Source organism: Salvelinus namaycush, chromosome 1, assembly GCF_016432855.1.
Source record: "Salvelinus namaycush isolate Seneca chromosome 1, SaNama_1.0, whole genome shotgun sequence".
NCBI classification, from domain to species: domain Eukaryota; kingdom Metazoa; phylum Chordata; class Actinopteri; order Salmoniformes; family Salmonidae; genus Salvelinus; species Salvelinus namaycush.
The window spans coordinates 1,851,489-1,871,192 of NC_052307.1; the positions used below are offsets into that span (position 1 = coordinate 1,851,489).

A 19,704-nucleotide genomic window follows, 5' to 3' on the forward strand; every position below is an offset into this window, starting at 1 on the left:
GCATGAAAACTAAATACAGGCACAGACTGTGTGGAAAATGATTTAAGACTGTGACGCTCTCCAATACAACCCAACATTGCAGAGTTATGTGCATCCTTTCAAGTACACCCTTCTCATTAACCTGTGGTGAGTTATTCAACATTTTTTGATGAACAAAAGGTTTTATATGTAAGATAGTTAAATAAAGAGAAAAATGTATTATTATTATTATATTATTATTTGTGCCCTGGTGCTATAAGAGCTCTTTGGCACTTCCCACGAGCCGGGTTGTGACAGAAACTCACACTCATTCTTATGTTTAATAAATGTATCGTATAGAGTGTGTGTGTGGCAGGCTTACAATGATGGCAAAAAACAACATTTGAGAGTGCGCTGACCCTGGTGCTAGAGGGGGTACAGCTGGAGATGTTTGAAGGGGTACGGAACTATAAAAAAAGGAACCACTGTCATCGAGAAAGGGGATACCTAGTCAGTTGCACAACTGAACGCAACTGAATCCAGTAATGAGCCACCTATGGGGGAGGAGTGCCCCCTTGTGGACAAAGAGTGAATAACCCAACTTATTACTCTCACCCTGGGGAGATTGATATACCCCTTGAACACCATGGAACACTTGGTAACAGAGGGAACTTTAAACATGGACAAGCTTCCTAACTAAGGTGTGCTTCTGTGAGACGGTATAGCCTGGATGAAGCCCAGCCCCTTATGGTCGGCAATGGCTGACGTAGCACCCCGTTTGTCCGTAACCAAACGTTACCCGACCCAAGAGCTTGGAGGCTGCTTCCTCATCGGAGGTGCCTGCAAGCCCCACTTCCTCCAACTCCAGGAATTGGAAATAGGAATGTGATTGTCATAACGCCAGGAGAAAGCTAGTAAGTTTTATTCGCCGGAAGTTATGCATGCTTGCCGATGTTAGCCACGATGAGGCTTCTAGTCAAAGCTAGGCTCGCTAGCCTCTTTGACGGCAGCATGGTCCATTTAGAATAACGAAGGGACTTAACGCTAGCTATGTACACAAAACAATAGAGCTACCCAAACAATTCCACCGTTGGATAGCCTAGTCTCGAAAGTCTAAGTGGGACCGGATCACCGAGGTGGGACCCGGACCGTTCTGGGAAGAGAGGCAAACGATGCTTAACCAAGGCATACACAGTCGGCGGGGGGAGGGGTACCCATAGAACGTGGTCGCCCTCTCTCTTCCAGTAGCTTCCTGTAACTGGCGACAGAGCGCACAGGAGACATTCGAACCCGACCAACAACCCAAACCATCTCCGCGTTCCACAACTCAAACTGAGCCGAGGAACTGGCACCAAGACACTCTAAAGAATTCTACACACTTGTAAAGAGAACCTGCATGGGAACAGTGTCAGCCGTCCCCTAGTCTCGCACACAAACTAATTGGAGCGAGGGCAGCCTGAGCATGAACCGAGCCGAGACATACAAGACAACAAATGTCAGTATCTTTTTATTCATTGGTGGCATGGTTACAAAAACCCAACTCGGGTTGTTAGCCTTCTTCGTTACGGTTGCGTTAGCCCATCTTTTTTGTTGTTTTAGTCTTAGTGAATCGTTTCTGTTCACACTGAGGTGAAGAACGGAATAATGGAAGGAATGAATCCGAGGCTATCACCTCTGGAAGGGCGGGGCTTCCGGCGAGGCTTGGATTTCATTGGCCCTGTCTGGTGTGATTGTAGATCCTTCCAGCCGAAGTCACAAGAGTGCGTTTCTCCATAGTGTGTTGTACCAAAGTTGACTGACTGAAAGGGAACATTTACTCCAAACGTAATCTTGATTAAGCCAGAACTAAATTCTTACGTAAATGGATCAGATACAAATGTCATGTCATTTCCATGTGTTGCCATGCCAATCCGAATAGACTGCAAAAATATTTGACACAAGCTGCACATCTATACATTATGATTCTAAAGCGGAATGCAGTCCGTGGGGTTCCTTCCTACTTCTTCCAACTGCTTTTTATTTTTAAAAAATTTGAGAGACAGACTGAACTACAACTTCTGTTTATGAACAAATTTGAACTTGTCACCGATACAAACCCTGAGTAAACCTCCCTGTCCTCCTTGTCATAAAGCACTGAGCTCTAAGAGTTAGGCAGAACAAACACTCACTTCTCCCCTGAACCTGTGTGTTCAGATTCAGAGGAAAAGTGAGTGTTTGGCCAAACTCCCCACTTTCACAATAGTACCTCTGAGCCAACATGTATTACTATTAAAGTATAAATGATAATGAATTAGGGAGAAAAGGGGGGTAGAGAAAGTCAGGGGTAGAGAGAGTCAGGGGTAGAGAGAGTCAGGGGTAGAGAGAGTCAGGGAGAGAGAAAGAGTCAGGGGTAGAGAGAGTCAGGGAGAGAGAAAGAGTCAGGGGTAGAGAGAGTCAGGGGTAGAGAGAGTCAGGGAGAGAGAAAGAGTCAGGGGTAGAGAAAGAGTCAGGGGTAGAGAAAGAGTCAGGGAGAGAGAAAGAGTCAGGGGTAGAGAGAGTCAGGGGTAGAGAGGAGTCAGGGGTAGAGAGAGTCAGGGAGAGAGAAAGAGTCAGGGAAAGAGGAAGAGTCAGGGGTAGAGAGAGAGTCAGGGAGAGAGAAAGAGTCAGGGGTAGAGAAAGAGTCAGGGGTAGAGAGAGTCAGGGGTAGAGAGAAAGAGTCAGGGGTAGAGAGAGTCAGGGAGAGAGAAAGAGTCAGGGAGAGAGAAAGAGTCAGGGGTAGAGAGAGTCAGGGGTAGAGAGGAGTCAGGGGTAGAGAGAGTCAGGGAGAGAGAAAGAGTCAGGGAAAGAGGAAGAGTCAGGGGTAGAGAGAGAGTCAGGGAGAGAGAAAGAGTCAGGGGTAGAGAAAGAGTCAGGGGTAGAGAGGAGTCAGGGAGAGAGAAAGAGTCAGGGAAAGAGGAAGAGTCAGGGGTAGAGAGAGTCAGGGAGAGAGAAAGAGTCAGGGAAAGAGGAAGAGTCAGGGGTAGAGAAAGAGTCAGGGGTAGAGAGAGTCAGGGGTAGAGAGGAGTCAGGGGTAGAGAGAGTCAGGGGTAGAGAAAGAGTCAGGGGTAGAGAGAGAGTCAGGGAGAGAGAAAGAGTCAGGGGTAGAGAGGAGTCAGGGGTAGAGAGAGTCAGGGGTAGAGAAAGAGTCAGGGGTAGAGAGAGAGTCAGGGAGAGAGAAAGAGTCAGGGGTAGAGAAAGAGTCAGGGGTAGAGAGGAGTCAGGGAGAGAGAAAGAGTCAGGGGTAGAGAGGAGTCAGGGGTAGAGAGGAGTCAGGGGTAGAGAAAGAGTCAGGGGTAGAGAGGAGTCAGGGAGAGAGAAAGAGTCAGGGGTAGAGAAAGAGTCAGGGGTAGAGAAAGAGTCAGGGAGAGAGAAAGAGTCAGGGGTAGAGAGAGAGTCAGGGAGAGAGAAAGAGTCAGGGGTAGAGAAAGAGTCAGGGGTAGAGAGAGTCAGGGAAAGAGGAAGAGTCAGGGGTAGAGAAAGAGTCAGGGGTAGAGAGGAGTCAGGGAGAGAGAAAGAGTCAGGGGTAGAGAGGAGTCAGGGGTAGAGAGGAGTCAGGGGTAGAGAAAGAGTCAGGGGTAGAGAAAGAGTCAGGGGTAGAGAGAGTCAGGGGTAGAGAGAGTCAGGGAGAGAGAGAGAGTCAGGGGTAGAGAGAGTCAGGGAGAGAGAAAGAGTCAGGGTTAGAGAGAGAGTCAGGGAGAGAGAAAGAGTCAGGGTTAGAGAGGAGTCAGGGAGAGAGAAAGAGTCAGGGGTAGAGAGGAGTCAGGGAGAGAGAAAGAGTCAGGGGTAGAGAAAGAGTCAGGGGTAGAGAGAGTCAGGGGTAGAGAGAGTCAGGGAGAGAGAGAGAGTCAGGGGTAGAGAGAGTCAGGGAGAGAGAAAGAGTCAGGGTTAGAGAGAGAGTCAGGGAGAGAGAAAGAGTCAGGGTTAGAGAGGAGTCAGGGAGAGAGAAAGAGTCAGGGGTAGAGAGGAGTCAGGGAGAGAGAAAGAGTCAGGGGTAGAGAAAGAGTCAGGGGTAGAGAGGAGTCAGGGTTAGAGAGAGTCAGGGAGAGAGAAAGAGTCAGGGGTAGAGAGAGTCAGGGAGAGAGAAAGAGTCAGGGGTAGAGAGAGTCAGGGAGAGAGAAAGAGTCAGGGGTAGAGAGAGTCAGGGGTAGAGAGGAGTCAGGGGTAGAGAGAGTCAGGGGTAGAGAAAGAGTCAGGGTTAGAGAGAGTCAGGGAGAGAGAAAGAGTCAGGGGTAGAGAGAGTCAGGGAGAGAGAAAGAGTCAGGGGTAGAGAGAGTCAGGGAGAGAGAAAGAGTCAGGGTTAGAGAGAGAGTCAGGGAGAGAGAAAGAGTCAGGGGTAGAGAGAGTCAGGGAGAGAGAAAGAGTCAGGGGTAGAGAGAGTCAGGGAGAGAGAAAGAGTCAGGGGTAGAGAGAGTCAGGGAGAGAGAAAGAGTCAGGGTTAGAGAGAGAGTCAGGGAGAGAGAAAGAGTCAGGGGTAGAGAGAGTCAGGGAGAGAGAAAGAGTCAGGGGTAGAGAGAGTCAGGGAGAGAGAAAGAGTCAGGGTTAGAGAGAGTCAGGGGTAGAGAGGAGTCAGGGAGAGAGAAAGAGTCAGGGGTAGAGAGAGTCAGGGAGAGAGAAAGAGTCAGGGGTAGAGAGAGTCAGGGAGAGAGAAAGAGTCAGGGGTAGAGAGAGTCAGGGGTAGAGAGGAGTCAGGGGTAGAGAAAGAGTCAGGGGTAGAGAAAGAGTCAGGGGTAGAGAGAGTCAGGGAGAGAGAAAGAGTCAGGGGTAGAGAGAGTCAGGGAGAGAGAAAGAGTCAGGGGTAGAGAGAGTCAGGGAGAGAGAAAGAGTCAGGGGTAGAGAAAGAGTCAGGGGTAGAGAGGAGTCAGGGGTCGGAGAATCAGAGAAAGAGGGAGACGGAGAGAGAGAAAGAGAGGAGAGAGAGGGAGACGGAGAGAGAGAAAGAGAGGAGAGAGAGAGAGAAAGAGAGGAGAGAGAGAGAGAGAGAGGGAGACAGAGAGAGAGAAAGAGAGGAGAGAGTGAGAGAGAAAGAGAGGAGAGAGAGAGAAAGAGAGGAGAGAGTGAGAGAGAAAGAGGGAGACGGAGAGAGAGAGAGAAAGAGAGGAGAGAGAGAGAAAGACACGCTTCTTTAAGTGTTGTAAGCTCCAGATGATGTTTGACCTGTGTGGGCTGACAACACACACATTTCATCTGTGTTTCTGTGTGTGTGTGTGTGTGTGTGTGTGTGTGTGTCTGTGTGTAAGTGTGTGTGTGTGCTTGCACTTCCAAAGAAATGCTTTTATTATAGCGTGTCATCTCCTGCCTCCTGGGGCTGCATACCTGTTGAATACCTGCCCAAGAGGAGAGGCCTCTGCATGCAGGTAACCAAGGGCAATGGGACAGGAAGTGATACGGAAGAAGCAGGTGAGCAAGCCATTTGGGGAAAGGAGATACTCTTTACCCCAGAATTCTGGTTCTGCCATTTGTTGTACAAGTTGTGACAGGGATGTGTAGAAAGGGTATAAAGCGTACTGAACGTTCACTGTAATCCACACACCTGAAGAGAAGATCGTTCTTAGACTAACTAGAGTTCACTGGACGGCTACAACACACGCACACTTAGATAAACCACAAGATGTCAGGACCAACACAGACTGTGAGGGGTGAGTATCCTGCAACTGTGTGTGTCTGTGTGTGTCTGTGTGTGTCTGTGGGTGTCTGTGTGTGTGTGTGTGTGTGTGTGTGTGTGTGTGTGTGTGTGTGTGTGTGTGTGTGTGTGTGTGTGTGTGTGTGTGTGTCTGTGTGTGTCTGTGTGTCTGTGTGTGTGTGTGTGTCTGTGTGTGTCTGTGTGTGTCTGTGTGTGTCTGTGTGTGTGTGTGTGTGTGTGTGTGTGTGTGTGTGTGTGTGTGTGTGTGTGTCTGTGTGTGTCTGTGTGTCTGTGTGTGTGTGTGTCTGTGTGTGTCTGTGTGTGTCTGTGTGTGTCTGTGTGTGTGTGTCTTTGCGGTCCTAACACATAATTTGGTAATGTCACAATATGTCATAACAGCTGACATAACCTGTCATAATATGATCATAACACTGTCATGACCCATATATTTACACCTGTTGAGACATATATATTGCGTTATTTTATGGCTCGTTATGACACCTACATAAGAGTGTCAAACCCCACATTTATTCAAATGTGTTTTTTCCCTGCCAAGAAGTTTCCTTTCATTTGAAAGTTTGTTTCTTAAATCCTTTGTTGTTCTTGTCGTTGTGAATTCTTTACGGTCGTGTTTTTTTTTTTTTTTTTTTTTTTTTAAGCATTATGACACTGTCGAGAAGCATTATGACACTGTCGAGAAGCATTATGACACTGTCGAGAAGCATTATGACACTGTCGAGAAGCATTATGACACTGTCCAGAAGCATTATGACACTGTCGAGAAGCATTATGACACTGTCGAGAAGCATTATGACACTGTCGAGAAGCATTATGACACTGTCGAGAAGCATTATGACACTGTCGAGAAGCATTATGTATGACACTGTCGAGAAGCACTATGACACTGTCAAGAAGCATTATGACACTGTCGAGAAGCATTATGACACTGTCGAGAAGCATTATGTATGACACTGTCGAGAAGCATTATGACACTGTCGAGAAGCATTATGACACTGTCGAGAAGCATTATGACACTGTCAAGAAGCATTATGTATGACACTGTCAAGAAGCACTATGACACTGTCAAGAAGCATTATGACACTGTCGAGAAGCATTATGACACTGTCGAGAAGCATTATGTATGACACTGTCGAGAAGCATTATGACACTGTCGAGAAGCATTATGTATGACACTGTCAAGAAGCATTATGACACTGTCGAGAAGCATTATGACACTGTCAAGAAGCATTATGTATGACACTGTCAAGAAGCATTATGACACTGTCGAGAAGCATTATGACACTGTCAAGAAGCATTATGACACTGTCAAGAAGCATTATGTATGACACTGTCGAGAAGCATTATGACACTGTCGAGAAGCATTATGACACTGTCAAGAAGCATTATGTATGACACTGTCGAGAAGCATTATGACACTGTCGAGAAGCATTATGACACTGTCGAGAAGCATTATGACACTGTCAAGAAGCATTATGACACTGTCAAGAAGCATTATGTATGACACTGTCGAGAAGCATTATGACACTGTCGAGAAGCATTATGACACTGTCGAGAAGCATTATGACACTGTCAAGAAGCATTATGACACTGTCGAGAAGCACTATGACACTGTCAAGAAGCATTATGACACTGTCGAGAAGCATTATGACACTGTCGAGAAGCATTATGTATGACACTGTCGAGAAGCATTATGACACTGTCGAGAAGCATTATGTATGACACTGTCAAGAAGCATTATGACACTGTCAAGAAGCATTATGTATGACACTGTCAAGAAGCATTATGACACTGTCGAGAAGCATTATGACACTGTCAAGAAGCATTATGACACTGTCAAGAAGCATTATGTATGACACTGTCGAGAAGCATTATGACACTGTCGAGAAGCATTATGACACTGTCAAGAAGCATTATGACACTGTCAAGAAGCATTATGTATGACACTGTCGAGAAGCATTATGACACTGTCGAGAAGCATTATGACACTGTCAAGAAGCATTATGACACTGTCAAGAAGCATTATGACATCATAATCATACAAGGCCAGATAGGCCAATCACGTACTATACATGTCCTTATATCAGTGTTCAGCAAACAGAGCATTGGGGGTAGGTGCATGTCTGACATCAATGTGTGCACAATTAAAATTATAATTGTACATGGTCAATTCAAACAAATATGTATATATATATATATATATATATATATATATATATATATATAACATAAACATACTGTTGACACCCAGGCTACGGTGTAAAGGAATGTTTTGCCTTGTGTAGTGTGTTTTGTGGGATTTGGCACGCTTATGTAGGTCCTAGCCACCCATAACATAACACACTATATTTCACAACAGGTGTAAATATATGGGTCATGACAGAGTTATGACAAGTTAGGTCAGCTGTTATGACATGGTTATGACCTTGTCATAAACGTGTTACGACACTCAAAAGGTGGAAAAAGTACTCAATTGTCATAAGTAAATGCTATACATCAAATTCCTTATATTAAGCAAACCAGACAGCACGATTTCCTTATTATTATTATTTTTTAACAACCAGGGGCACACTCCAACACTCAGACATAATTTACAAACTAAGTATTTGTGTTTAGTGAGTCTGAGGTACTTTAAAGTATTTTTACTAAAGTACTTTATACAACTGATGACGCTGCTTGTCAAGTAACGTGTTACCTTTTTCCCTTATCCATTAACACACCTGACTAAACTACTCAGCCAACAAACCATTCATTAGTGCTGGTCTAGATCAACAATGTTCATACCATGGTGCTACTATGGTATGTTCATTCATAACATGGTATAAATCTGAATCATGGAAATGTATGATGGTTTTAGCCTTGAAGTATGATGTTACTACTATGTTACTACCATTGCACCTAAATAATACCATGGTATTGCCTGATTTATACCATGGTAGATGTGGATCATGGAAATACCCTTTTTTGTTGTGTTTTTTTTTTACACATTTTTCTCCACGATTTCGTGGTATCCAATTGGTAGTGACCGTCCTGTCCCATTGCTGCAACTCCCGTACGGATTCGGGAGAGGCGAAAGGTTGAGAGCCACGCATCCTCCGAAACACAACCCAGCCAAGCCGTCCTGCTTCTTGACACAACACCTGCTTAACCCGGAAGCCAGCCGCTCCAATGTGTCTGAGGAAACACCGTACGTACACCTGGCAACGTGTCAGCGTGCATTGCGACCAACCCGCCACAGGATTCGCTAGTGCACGATGGGACAGGAACATCCCTGCCGGCCAAACCCTCCCCTAACCCGGACGACGCTGTGCCAATTAGCCTCTTTGGGCTAGGGGGCGGTATTTTGACGGCCGGATGAAAAGCGTGCCCAAAGTAAACTGCCTGCTACTCAGGCCCAGAAGCTAGGATATGTATATAATTAGTAGAGTTGGATTGAAAACTGTTAAAATAATGTCTGTGAGTATAACAGAACTGAAATGGCAGGCGAAACCTCGAGGACAAACCCCCCCCCCCCCCCCCCCCCCCAAAACAAATCATCCTACCACTGAGTTCAATGGCTGTCATGTTTAATATGAGGCGAAATCCTCCCCGATTGCAGTTCCTGGGACTCCCACTAGATGTCAACAGTCTTTAGAAAGAGTTTCAGGCTGTTTTTTTGGAAAATGAGGGAGAAGTTGTAGTTTTTCTAAGTGGCTCCCATTTTGGCTGTAGTGTTTCCAATGCGCGTGGAGGAAAGCACGTTCTTTGTTATTTATCTCCGGTAATGAACATACTATTCTCCGTCTTATATTTGATCATTTACTTGCGTATTATGGTACCTAAGGTTTGATTATAAATGTTGATTGACTTGTTTGGATAAGTTTATTGGTAACGTTTGGGATTCATTTTGTATGCATTTTGAAGGAGTGAAACCGAGTGGATTATTGTGCCAGCTAAACTGAGTTTTTATGGATATAAAGAAGGACATTATCGAACAAAAGGACCATTTGTAATGTAACTGGGACCTTTTGGAGTGCCAACAGAAGAAGATCTTCAAAGGTAAGGAATATATTATATCGCTATTTCTGACTTTCATGTCGCAACTCCCTGGTTGAAAATTATTTGTTATGCATTTGTGTGCTGGACGCTGTCCTCAGATAATCGCATGGTTTGCTTTCGCCGTAAAGCCTTTTTGAAATCTGACACGGCGGCTGGATTAACAACAAGTTAAGCTTTATTTTGATGTATTGCACTTGTGATTTCATGAACGTTTTTAATATTTATAGTAATTTAATTTGAATTTGGCGCTCTGCAATTTCACCGGAAGATGTCGAAATGGGACACTAGGGTTCCACTGATCCGCAAGAAGTTCAGTGCATTAGACCACTGCGCCACTCGGGAGGCCGAAACACCATTGTTTTAACCTGCATTATACATTCTACCATGGTAGCGCACAATTATGATAAATGGTACCATTAATTGTGTGTTACCATAGCACAATGGCAGTATAATGCATTACATAAATAAACCCCTCAATGTCAGAAGAGGTTGATTGGTATTACAGTGGCATTCGGAAAGTATTCAGACCCCTTGACTTTACCCACATTTTGTTACGTTACAGCCTTATTCTAAAATGGATTTAAAAAAATGTCCCCTCGTCAATCTACACACAATGCGCCATAATGACAAAGCAAAAATATGTCTTTAGAAATTTTTGCAAATGTATTACAATTTTATTAACTGAAATATCACATTTACATAAGTATTCAGACGCTTTACTCAGTACTTTGTTGAAGCACCTTTGGCAGCAATTACAGCCTTGAGTCTTCTTGGGAATGACGCTACAAGCTTGGCACACCTGTATTTGGGGAGTTTCTCCCATTCTTCTCTGCAGATCTTCCGGGCTCTGGCTCTAGCTAAGCCACTCAAAGACATTCAGAGACTTGTCCCTAAGCCACTCCTGCGTTGTCTTGACTGTGTGCTTAGGGTCGTTGTCCTGTTGGCAGGTGAACCTTGTCCCAGTCTGAGGTCCTGAGCGCTCTGGAGCAGGTTTTCATCAAGGATCTATCTGTACTTTGCTCGTTCATCTTTCCCTCGATCCTGACTAGTCTCCCAGTCCCTTCCGCTGAAAAACATCTCCACAGAATGATGCTGCCACCACCATGCTTCACCATAGGGATGGTGCAGGTTTCCTCCAGATGTGACGCTTGGCATTCAGGCCAAAGCATTAAATCTTGGTTTCATCAGACCAGAGACTCTTGTTTCTCATGGTCTGAGTCCGTTATGTGCCTTTTGGCAAACTCCAAGCAGGCTTTCATGTGCCTTTTACTGAGGAGTAGCTCCCATCTAGCCACTCTACCATAAAGGCCTGATTGGTGGAGTGCTGCAGAGATGGTTGTCCTTCTGGAAGTTTCTCCCATCTCCACAGAGGAACTCTGGAGCTCTGTCAGAGTGACCATCGGGTTCTTGGTCACCTCCCTGACCAAGACCCTTCTTATGTAAATAAGGTATTTCTGCTTTTTCATATTCAATACATTTGCAAACATTTCTAAAAACCTGTTTTTGCTTTGTCATTATGTAGTATTGTGTGTAGATTGATGAGGAAATACATTTTATTTCATCCATTTTAGAATAAGGCTGTAACGTAACAAAATGTGGGAAAAGTCAGTACTTTCCGAATGTACTGTACATTGATGAATTTACACGAAACAAAAATATAAACACAACATGTATCATGAGCTGAAATAAAGATCCCAAAAATGTTTCATACACCCCAAAAGTTTATTTCTCTAAAACGTTTGTGTTTATGCCACAAATGTGTTTACATCCCCTATTAGTGAGCATTTCTCCTTTGACAAGATAATCCATCCACCTGACAGGTGTGGCATATCAAGAAGCTGATTAAACAGCGTGATCATTACTCAGGTGCACCTTGTGCTGCGGGACAATAAAAGGCAACTTTGAAATGTGCAGTTTTATCACACAATACAATGCCACAGAGGTCTCAAGTTTTGAGGGAGCGTGCAATTGGCATGCTGACTGAAGGACTGTCCACCAGAGCTGTTGCCAGATATTTTAATGTTCATTTCTCTACCATAAGCTGCCTCCAACGTCATTTTAGAGAATTTGTCAGTACATCCAACCGGCCTCACAACCACAGAACATGTGTAACCTACCCAGGACCTCCACATCCTGTGGGAAACAGACCATCATAATACATTGTAAACAACTACTATGCTTTCATGTTTCACTACATGCTGATAGTACAACACCATGGTATGTTTTTTCATTGTACTACCATGGTTCATTTGTGTACCATGGTAGCTAGTACAATTAACACTATCTTGGCAGGAAAACAGCATAGTACTGGTGTAAATACCATGGTATTTTCCTGCCATGGTAGTAACCAACAACCATTATAGTACCGTAGTATTTTTTTCGTTGTACTACCATGGTACATTTTTTGTAAGGGACCCAGCCAAAGTTATATGTTGTATTTTAGGTTGTATTTTATCTATATGACTTTATCTATAGAAATATACTGCAGTAGACAATACATAATTTAACTGTATGACTTTGAATCTACACAACACAGCATATACCAGTATGTGAAAACCCCAAAGTCGTGTGATGTAGCGTATGTGAGTGTTTTGTGGCGCAGGGAGAAGAGCACTCTGTCTCTGAACTGCAGTATTGGATAGATGGATTAGGATACAGTTGTTCTCGATACAGCTCTTCAACAGTTTTTGGACCTTTCCATTTTGAACAGTTCCTCCATTTTGAACAGCTCCTCCATTTTGAACAACTCCTCCATTTTGAACAGTTCCTCCATATTGAACAGCTCCTCCATTTTGAACAACTCCTCCATTTTGAACAGCTCCTCCATTTTGAACAACTCCTCCATTTTGAACAACTCCTCCATTTTGAACAGTTCCTCCATTTTGAACAACTCCTCCATTTTGAACAGTTCCTCCATATTGAACAACTCCTCCATTTTGAACAGCACCTCCATTTTGAACAACTCCTCCATTTTGAACAGTTCCTCCATATTGAATAGCTCCTTCATTTTAAACAGCCCTTCCATTTTGAACAGTTCCTCCATATTGAACAGCTCCTCCATTTTGAACATCTCCTCCATTTTGAACAACTCCTCCATTTTGAACAGCACCTCCATTTTGAATAGCTCCTTCATTTTAAACAGCCCTTCCATTTTGAACAGTTCCTCCATTTTGAACAGTTCCTCCATTTTGAACAGCTCCTCCATTTTGAACAGCTCCTGTGCCAGGATAAACATACGGATTAACTTAGTCCCCTTTTTTGACTGTGTTTGTTCTGTGCTTTTCAATGTTACATTTTTTTTTTTAAAGCAACCTTCCATCTAGCCTAACCACTGATCTTGGGGTGGCAGGTAGCCTAGTGGTTAGAGTGTTAGTCCAGTAACTGAAAGGTTGCTGGATCAAATTCCTGAGCTTACAAGGTAAAAATCTGTTGTTCTGTCCCTGAACAAGGAAGTTAACCCACTGTTCCCTGGTAGGCCGTCATTGTAAATAAGACTTTGTTCTTAACTGACTTGCCTAGTTAAAAATAACATGATATAAAGCAACCTTCCATCTAGCCTAACCACTGATCTAAAGCAACTGTCAAGCCTCATCACTAATCTGACAAGTGTCTGGACAGGTGCTATCTTTCACCGGTCAGATCAGGAAGTACCCTACTAAGAATTCTGATAATTAGATTCTTTAAGAACTTTAGAGCAGTGTAATTGTGTTGGTATTAGAAGGATAGCATTTAAAGGTGTGAGGGAAAACCCCTTCATGTATCTCCTTTCTTCCCGTTCCCACAGACTCCACCACTCTGGTTGCGGTGCTGCTCCTCCTCCTCTCCACAAGGATCCAGTCAGCAAAACGTTCAGACAACCTTCAACCAACACAATGGACACTCAGCCCGGACCTTGCAGAACCCAAAATCTCCACGCCGCCTGTAAATGGTGATTTATAGGATAGAAACAGCTATTCTGTGTCTTAATGCTCCAAAACGGCATGGGGAAGAAGCTTTAGTGTGAGTTTAAAGGTTGGGGGCACAGGTGCTTCTTGGGGGGGGGGGGGGGGGGGGAAACAGGTATTCTAATCCTGAACAAACTGGAAGGACCGCTACATTTTTTTTTCTTGAAAATACTTGTGCTACAGAGTTTTACCCATCACAGCAAACGAGAGCCTTCCAGTTTGTTCAGGATTCAGATACCTGTTTCACTTGCTCCTGGCTACGTCCCACACCCCACCTTGGCTAGACTGAATGGAAGGGTTATTGGCTTTAGATTAAAGCTGCTACATGACCAGTTTGTGTTGTTGTTATTCGTTAATAAAGATCTGATTGATTGATTGATTGATTGCAGGTAGTGATACCGAGGAACCTCGTGTTCTGAGGATGTCAAGATCCTGTAAAGATGAGGATTCTGACTACTGCCTGAACGGACAGTGCATGTACCCCCCTGACAGCGATACCCCTGCCTGCACGTAAGACAACACACACACACACACACACACACACACACACACACACACACACACACACACACACACACACACACACACACACACACACACACACACACCAGAGGAGGCTCATCAGAGGAGGAAAGGGAGGACCATCATCCTCAGTGAATTTCATACAATTGTTTTTTTTTACATTTAAAAAAAGTGACCCTTTTTATATAAAACTATACTAAATATATTCACGTCACAAACTAATTTATTAAAACACGCTATTTTGCAAAGAAGGTCTACAGTAGCCTCAATAGCACTCTGTAGGGTAGTACCATGGTGTAGCTGGAGGGCAGCTAGCTTCCGCCCTCCTCTGGGTACATTGACTTCAATATAAAACCTAGGAGGCTCATGGTTCTCACCCCCTTCCATAGACTTACACAGTAATTATGACAACTTCCGGAGGATGTCCTCCAACCTATCAGAGCTCTTGCAGCATGAACTGACATGTTGTCCACCCAATAAAAGGATCAGAGAATGAATCTAGTACTGAAATCATAAGCTACAGCTAGCTAGCAATGCAGTGTATAAAATGTGGTGAGTAGTTGACTTAAAGACAGTAGTTGAACAGTTTTGAACAAATTAATTTCTACAAAAATGAAGGAGAAGCAGTTTCACTTACTTAGCTAGCAAATGCAGCTAGCTAGTTTAGCCTACTCAAACACCCTTCTCAAACAGGGGGATGCTATGTTAGCTAGCTGGCTGTGACTATCCAACAACACTGGAAATCTTCCAAGTCAAGGTAAGCTTTTGGTTTTACTAATTTATTGCCACCGGGGCCCATCAGTGTAACTGCTTACTGACTATACACGAACGTTACTGCATGATTGTAGCAGGTTTACTAACGCGTTAGTTCTATTAGCTATGTTGATTATATGATGTTACTTTAGCTAATAGGGTGACAACGACGTAGGCAGTTATGATATGGTTTGGCTTGGAAAGTTTTTTTCTTCGCCTGGTCACATACAGTTGTGCATCGGTCGATGTGGCAGTTGATGTGTTGTGCATTGAAGTCCATAAGAGAAGGGAAAAGGTGAGAGGAGGAGAGCGCATAGATGCGAGAAGGAATACAACGTGGCTGCTATGAAAGTGAACTGTGTTTACGCGTGATCAGAGGTGTTTTCATTCCACCGATTCTGTTGAAAAACTTTTCTTAAACATACCTGAATTTGTCCAATAGAAACTCTCGTTGGCAACTGTTTGACTAATGATCAGCTAGATGCAGGCAAGAGTGTGCAAGGCGGTGTTGAATGTCACTGCCTGTCACCTCAACATCTCGACCTGTGTGCACCTGTTGTAAACTTTAATTCATAGGCTAGGTTGTAGCAACCTCATGATGGGTATAGGAAAATGTGAGTATCACTGTTACATTAAACTGGGTGAATGGAATATGAATGACAGTCATCCAATATGATGTAATAGAAATAAGGCCATGCTATTTAAACTAAAATCATCCTCCCTCATCTTAAACCTCACCGACCGCCACTGACACACACACACACACACCACACACACACATACAGTTACTTCAAACTAATTGAGCTCGTCAACTCTCTCTCTCTTTGTGTAGGTGTGATGCTTCCTATAGCGGCGCTCGCTGTGGTCTGTTGGTCCACCAGGCGACGCTGTGCAAGTTAGCCACAACAGAGGAGGTGATTGCCATCTGCGTGGGTGTGGCCATGTTAGTGTGCTGCCTCGCTGTCGGTCTCTACTGCTGCATCAAGACAAGGTAAGCAACTCACAGTAAACATACACACACACACCTGTCCGGGGCTACTACAGAGACAGGGGAAGACAGACAACGAGAGACGGAGAGAGATTTGTGGAGTAACAGGGCGTCAACAGGTTACGTAGAGCAGAGTGTAGCAGACGCGTCGTGCCCGTAGGGGGCACAAATGCACGTACGGACTCGCAGGAGGTATGTTTGTAAAATTTAATTGGATCAAAGCTACTCTATGTATCCTATTGATTCCTTCTTGATGAATATGTTGTTTTCGGTATTCGTCTGTAATACTAGCCCCCTATTCATTTCATGAAGTTGGGTTTAGCTGGCCAGCTAGACAGGTTCCCAATCTACCAACCTCATAACTACATACCAAGCCATTTCAGCCTATCAATCAAGTTAGAGTAGCTTATCTAACTATCTTACCTGGCATGCCTGCTGGCAAGGTTTCTAGACGTATAAGATATATATCTAGACTTCTAGATTTCTAGACTTCTATATCTAGACTTCTAGACTTCTAGACTTCTATATCTAGACTTCTAGATTTCTAGACTTCTAGATCTAGACTTCTAGACTTCTATATCTATACTTCTATATCTAGACTTCTATATCTAGACTTCTAGACTTCTATATCTAGACTTCTATATCTAGACTTCTAGACTTCTATATCTAGACTTCTATATCTAGACTTCTATATCTAGACTTCTAGATTTCTAGACTTCTAGACTTCTATATCTAGACTTCTAGATTTCTAGACTTCTAGACTTCTATATCTAGACTTCTAGATTTCTAGATTTCTAGACTTCTATATCTAGACTTCTAGATTTCTAGACTTCTATATCTAGACTTCTATATCTAGACTTCTATATCTAGACTTCTAGACTTATATGACATATGACCATATAGCAGTGTAACAATTGTACTAAACTCCTAAGGCATAAAAGTTATGAATAAATCAATGTGCATCATTAATTAAAATGACAATTGAACGGGTAAAGAGGTATGCATGGATCACCTTTTGACATAGAATTAGGCATCATGTCTATTGATCTGTCTGACTCTTTTGCCACTAACTCTTTTGACTCGTCACATACGCTGCTGCTACTGTTTATCTATTCTGTTGCCTAGTCACTTTAGCCCTACCTATATCTACATATCTACCTCAATTACCTCGTAACAACCCCCTACGGTTGTTACCCCCTACGGTCGATGTGACTCTGTACATCACTTCAACCCCCTACGGTCGATGTGACTCTGTACGTCACGTCAACCCCCTACGGTCGATGTGACTCTGTACGTCACGTCAACCCCCTATGGACCACCTCCCACCCATCCTCATGTACTTCACGTCAACCCCCTATAGACCACCTCCCATCCATCCTCATGTACTTCACGTCAACCCCCTACGGACCACCTCCCACCCATCCTCATGTACTTCACGTCAACCCCATATGGACCACCTCCCATCCATCCTCATGTACTTCACGTCAACCCCCTATGGACCACCTCCCACCCATCCTCATGTACTTCACGTCAACCCCCTATGGACCACCTCCCACCCATCCTCATGTACTTCACGTCAACCCCCTACGGACCACCTCCCATCCATCCTCATGTACTTCACGTCAACCCCCTATGGACCACCTCCCACCCATCCTCATGTACTTCACGTCAACCCCCTATAGACCACCTCCCACCCATCCTCATGTACTTCACGTCAACCCCCTATAGACCACCTCCCATCCATCCTCATGTACTTCACGTCAACCCCCTATGGACCACCTCCCACCCATCCTCATGTACTTCACGTCAACCCCCTATAGACCACCTCCCATCCATCCTCATGTACTTCACGTCAACCCCCTATGGACCACCTCCCATCCATCCTCATGTACTTCACGTCAACCCCCTATGGACCACCTCCCACCCATCCTCATGTACTTCACGTCAACCCCATATGGACCACCTCCCACCCATCCTCATGTACTTCACGTCAACCCCATATGGACCACCTCCCACCCATCCTCATGTACTTCACGTCAACCCCCTATGGACCACCTCCCACCCATCCTCATGTACTTCACGTCAACCCCATATGGACCACCTCCCACCCATCCTCATGTACTTCACGTCAACCCCCTATGGACCACCTCCCACCCATCCTCATGTACTTCACGTCAACCCCATATGGACCACCTCCCACCCATCCTCATGTACTTCACGTCAACCCCCTATGGACCACCTCCCACCCATCCTCATGTACTTCACGTCAACCCCCTATGGACCACCTCCCACCCATCCTCATGTACTTCACGTCAACCCCCTATAGACCACCTCCCATCCATCCTCATGTACTTCACGTCAACCCCCTATGGACCACCTCCCACCCATCCTCATGTACTTCACGTCAACCCCCTATGGACCACCTCCCACCCATCCTCATGTACTTCTGGCATAATAATAATAATGATGTGCATGACACCCCTGACATACAGAACATAGAAATATCATGAATAGAGCTGACATAATTCCTTCCTTTAAATCAGAGAGGCATGTCTCTTCTAGACAATATGAGGACATAGAAGCAGAGCAAGTTGAGACAGAACTGTCTTTTGGAAAATGCAGAAACAAACCTCACACAGTCTCTAACATTAAAATATGTGTAAGATGTAATACTGGGATTTCTATCGTTTATCTCATTTTAAATTTTCTGTCTCGACCTCCTTTTCTCTCTCTCATTCTAGGTGTAAAAAACAGCCCCTTCTCTACAAGACCTACGGTGGCTCGGAGAACTCAGTTTGAGCCCCGTCTTCGTCATCCCCACCATCATCATCTTCATCAGCATCATAATTACCATCATCATCACCACCAACCTTGTCTTGTTTTGCTGTCCCAACAATTCCATAACCGTATATTGACCACAATGTCTTCCCATATCAAATTGAGGCTATTTATTGAAATATCTAAAATAAGTTATAATTTTGTATTTAATGTGTTTTTTTGGTAAGAAATGTCTTTCAAATCCGACCACTGTTGTCTGAAGATAGTGATTTTCATAAAGAAGTCAACATCACCATTACATGGGCAGGTCTACATGTTACCTCATTTAACCACCAGGTATCAGAATTACAACTGATTGAAAATATTCCTAAAACAGCAGGGACAACATCAGTCAGTCAGGTCAGGATGAAAGGTTGGTACAAAATGGCATCATATTCCCTATAAAAGAACTCTACAGCCCCGTTTACACCTGTTGCTAACATGCGCCTGTTGTCCCTCAAAAAAAATGCTACGTGATTTATTTTTTTCACATGACCCTCCCCTTGTCCCGTAAAAATATTTGCTCCGCCCACCTCATAGAATTTACGACGACAAATAACAATAACTGCCCTCTGTTTATAAACGGGGATATCGACGTTGCCACTTAAGCATGCATTTGTGGTACAGTCGTTGCAACGCAGGTCTATGAGCCAGAAGGTTTTCCCGACACACCACACCACACACCTACGTCACAGAGCCGTCTGCATACAACGATCAACTAAGGGGGAAATCTGATTTTCAACATTCCGATGCCATATTTAGATTATAAAATATATGCAACAACCAATAAAGAAAGCCTGCCGGCTTTGTGCGCTTCAGTACCCAAGTCTATGGTGGTATTGAAAACGATGTAAATCTTGACAAACAGAAAATACATCCCTCCCTACCTTGTAGGCTTACACAGGATCAAAGGCTTGACAATCTCAGAATGTCATTCAACTTGTTGGTGTTTTTGTAACAGGTGTCTCTTTCCATTCATAAAATGGCAGAATGCACAGAACAAAGCAGCAAGGATTGTTTTAAGGTAG

At 44.1% G+C, this 19,704-nt stretch overlaps 1 protein-coding gene across 1 annotated transcript; it reads left to right on the top strand.

The window, feature by feature from the left end:
- Nucleotides 1-715: 715 nt before the first annotated feature.
- LOC120050050 (epigen-like) lies at nucleotides 716-18,658 on the top strand. The gene is made up of 5 exons (XM_038996675.1): nucleotides 716-794; nucleotides 13,437-13,580; nucleotides 13,986-14,106; nucleotides 15,704-15,862; nucleotides 18,601-18,658. The coding sequence occupies exons 1-5, from the start codon at nucleotides 716-718 to the stop codon at nucleotides 18,656-18,658; spliced, it is 561 nt and encodes a 186-aa protein (XP_038852603.1).
- The last annotated feature ends 1,046 nt before the right edge of the window (nucleotides 18,659-19,704 follow it).

Coding starts and splice junctions, on each gene's coding strand:
- LOC120050050 (XM_038996675.1), top strand. CDS start 716: ATGGCTGACGTAGCACCCCGTTTGTCCGTAACCAAACGTTACCCGACC. Junction 14,107..15,703: donor AGCGATACCCCTGCCTGCAC/GTAAGACAACAC, acceptor CTCTTTGTGTAG/GTGTGATGCTTCCTATAGCG. Junction 15,863..18,600: donor TACTGCTGCATCAAGACAAG/GTAAGCAACTCA, acceptor CTCTCATTCTAG/GTGTAAAAAACAGCCCCTTC.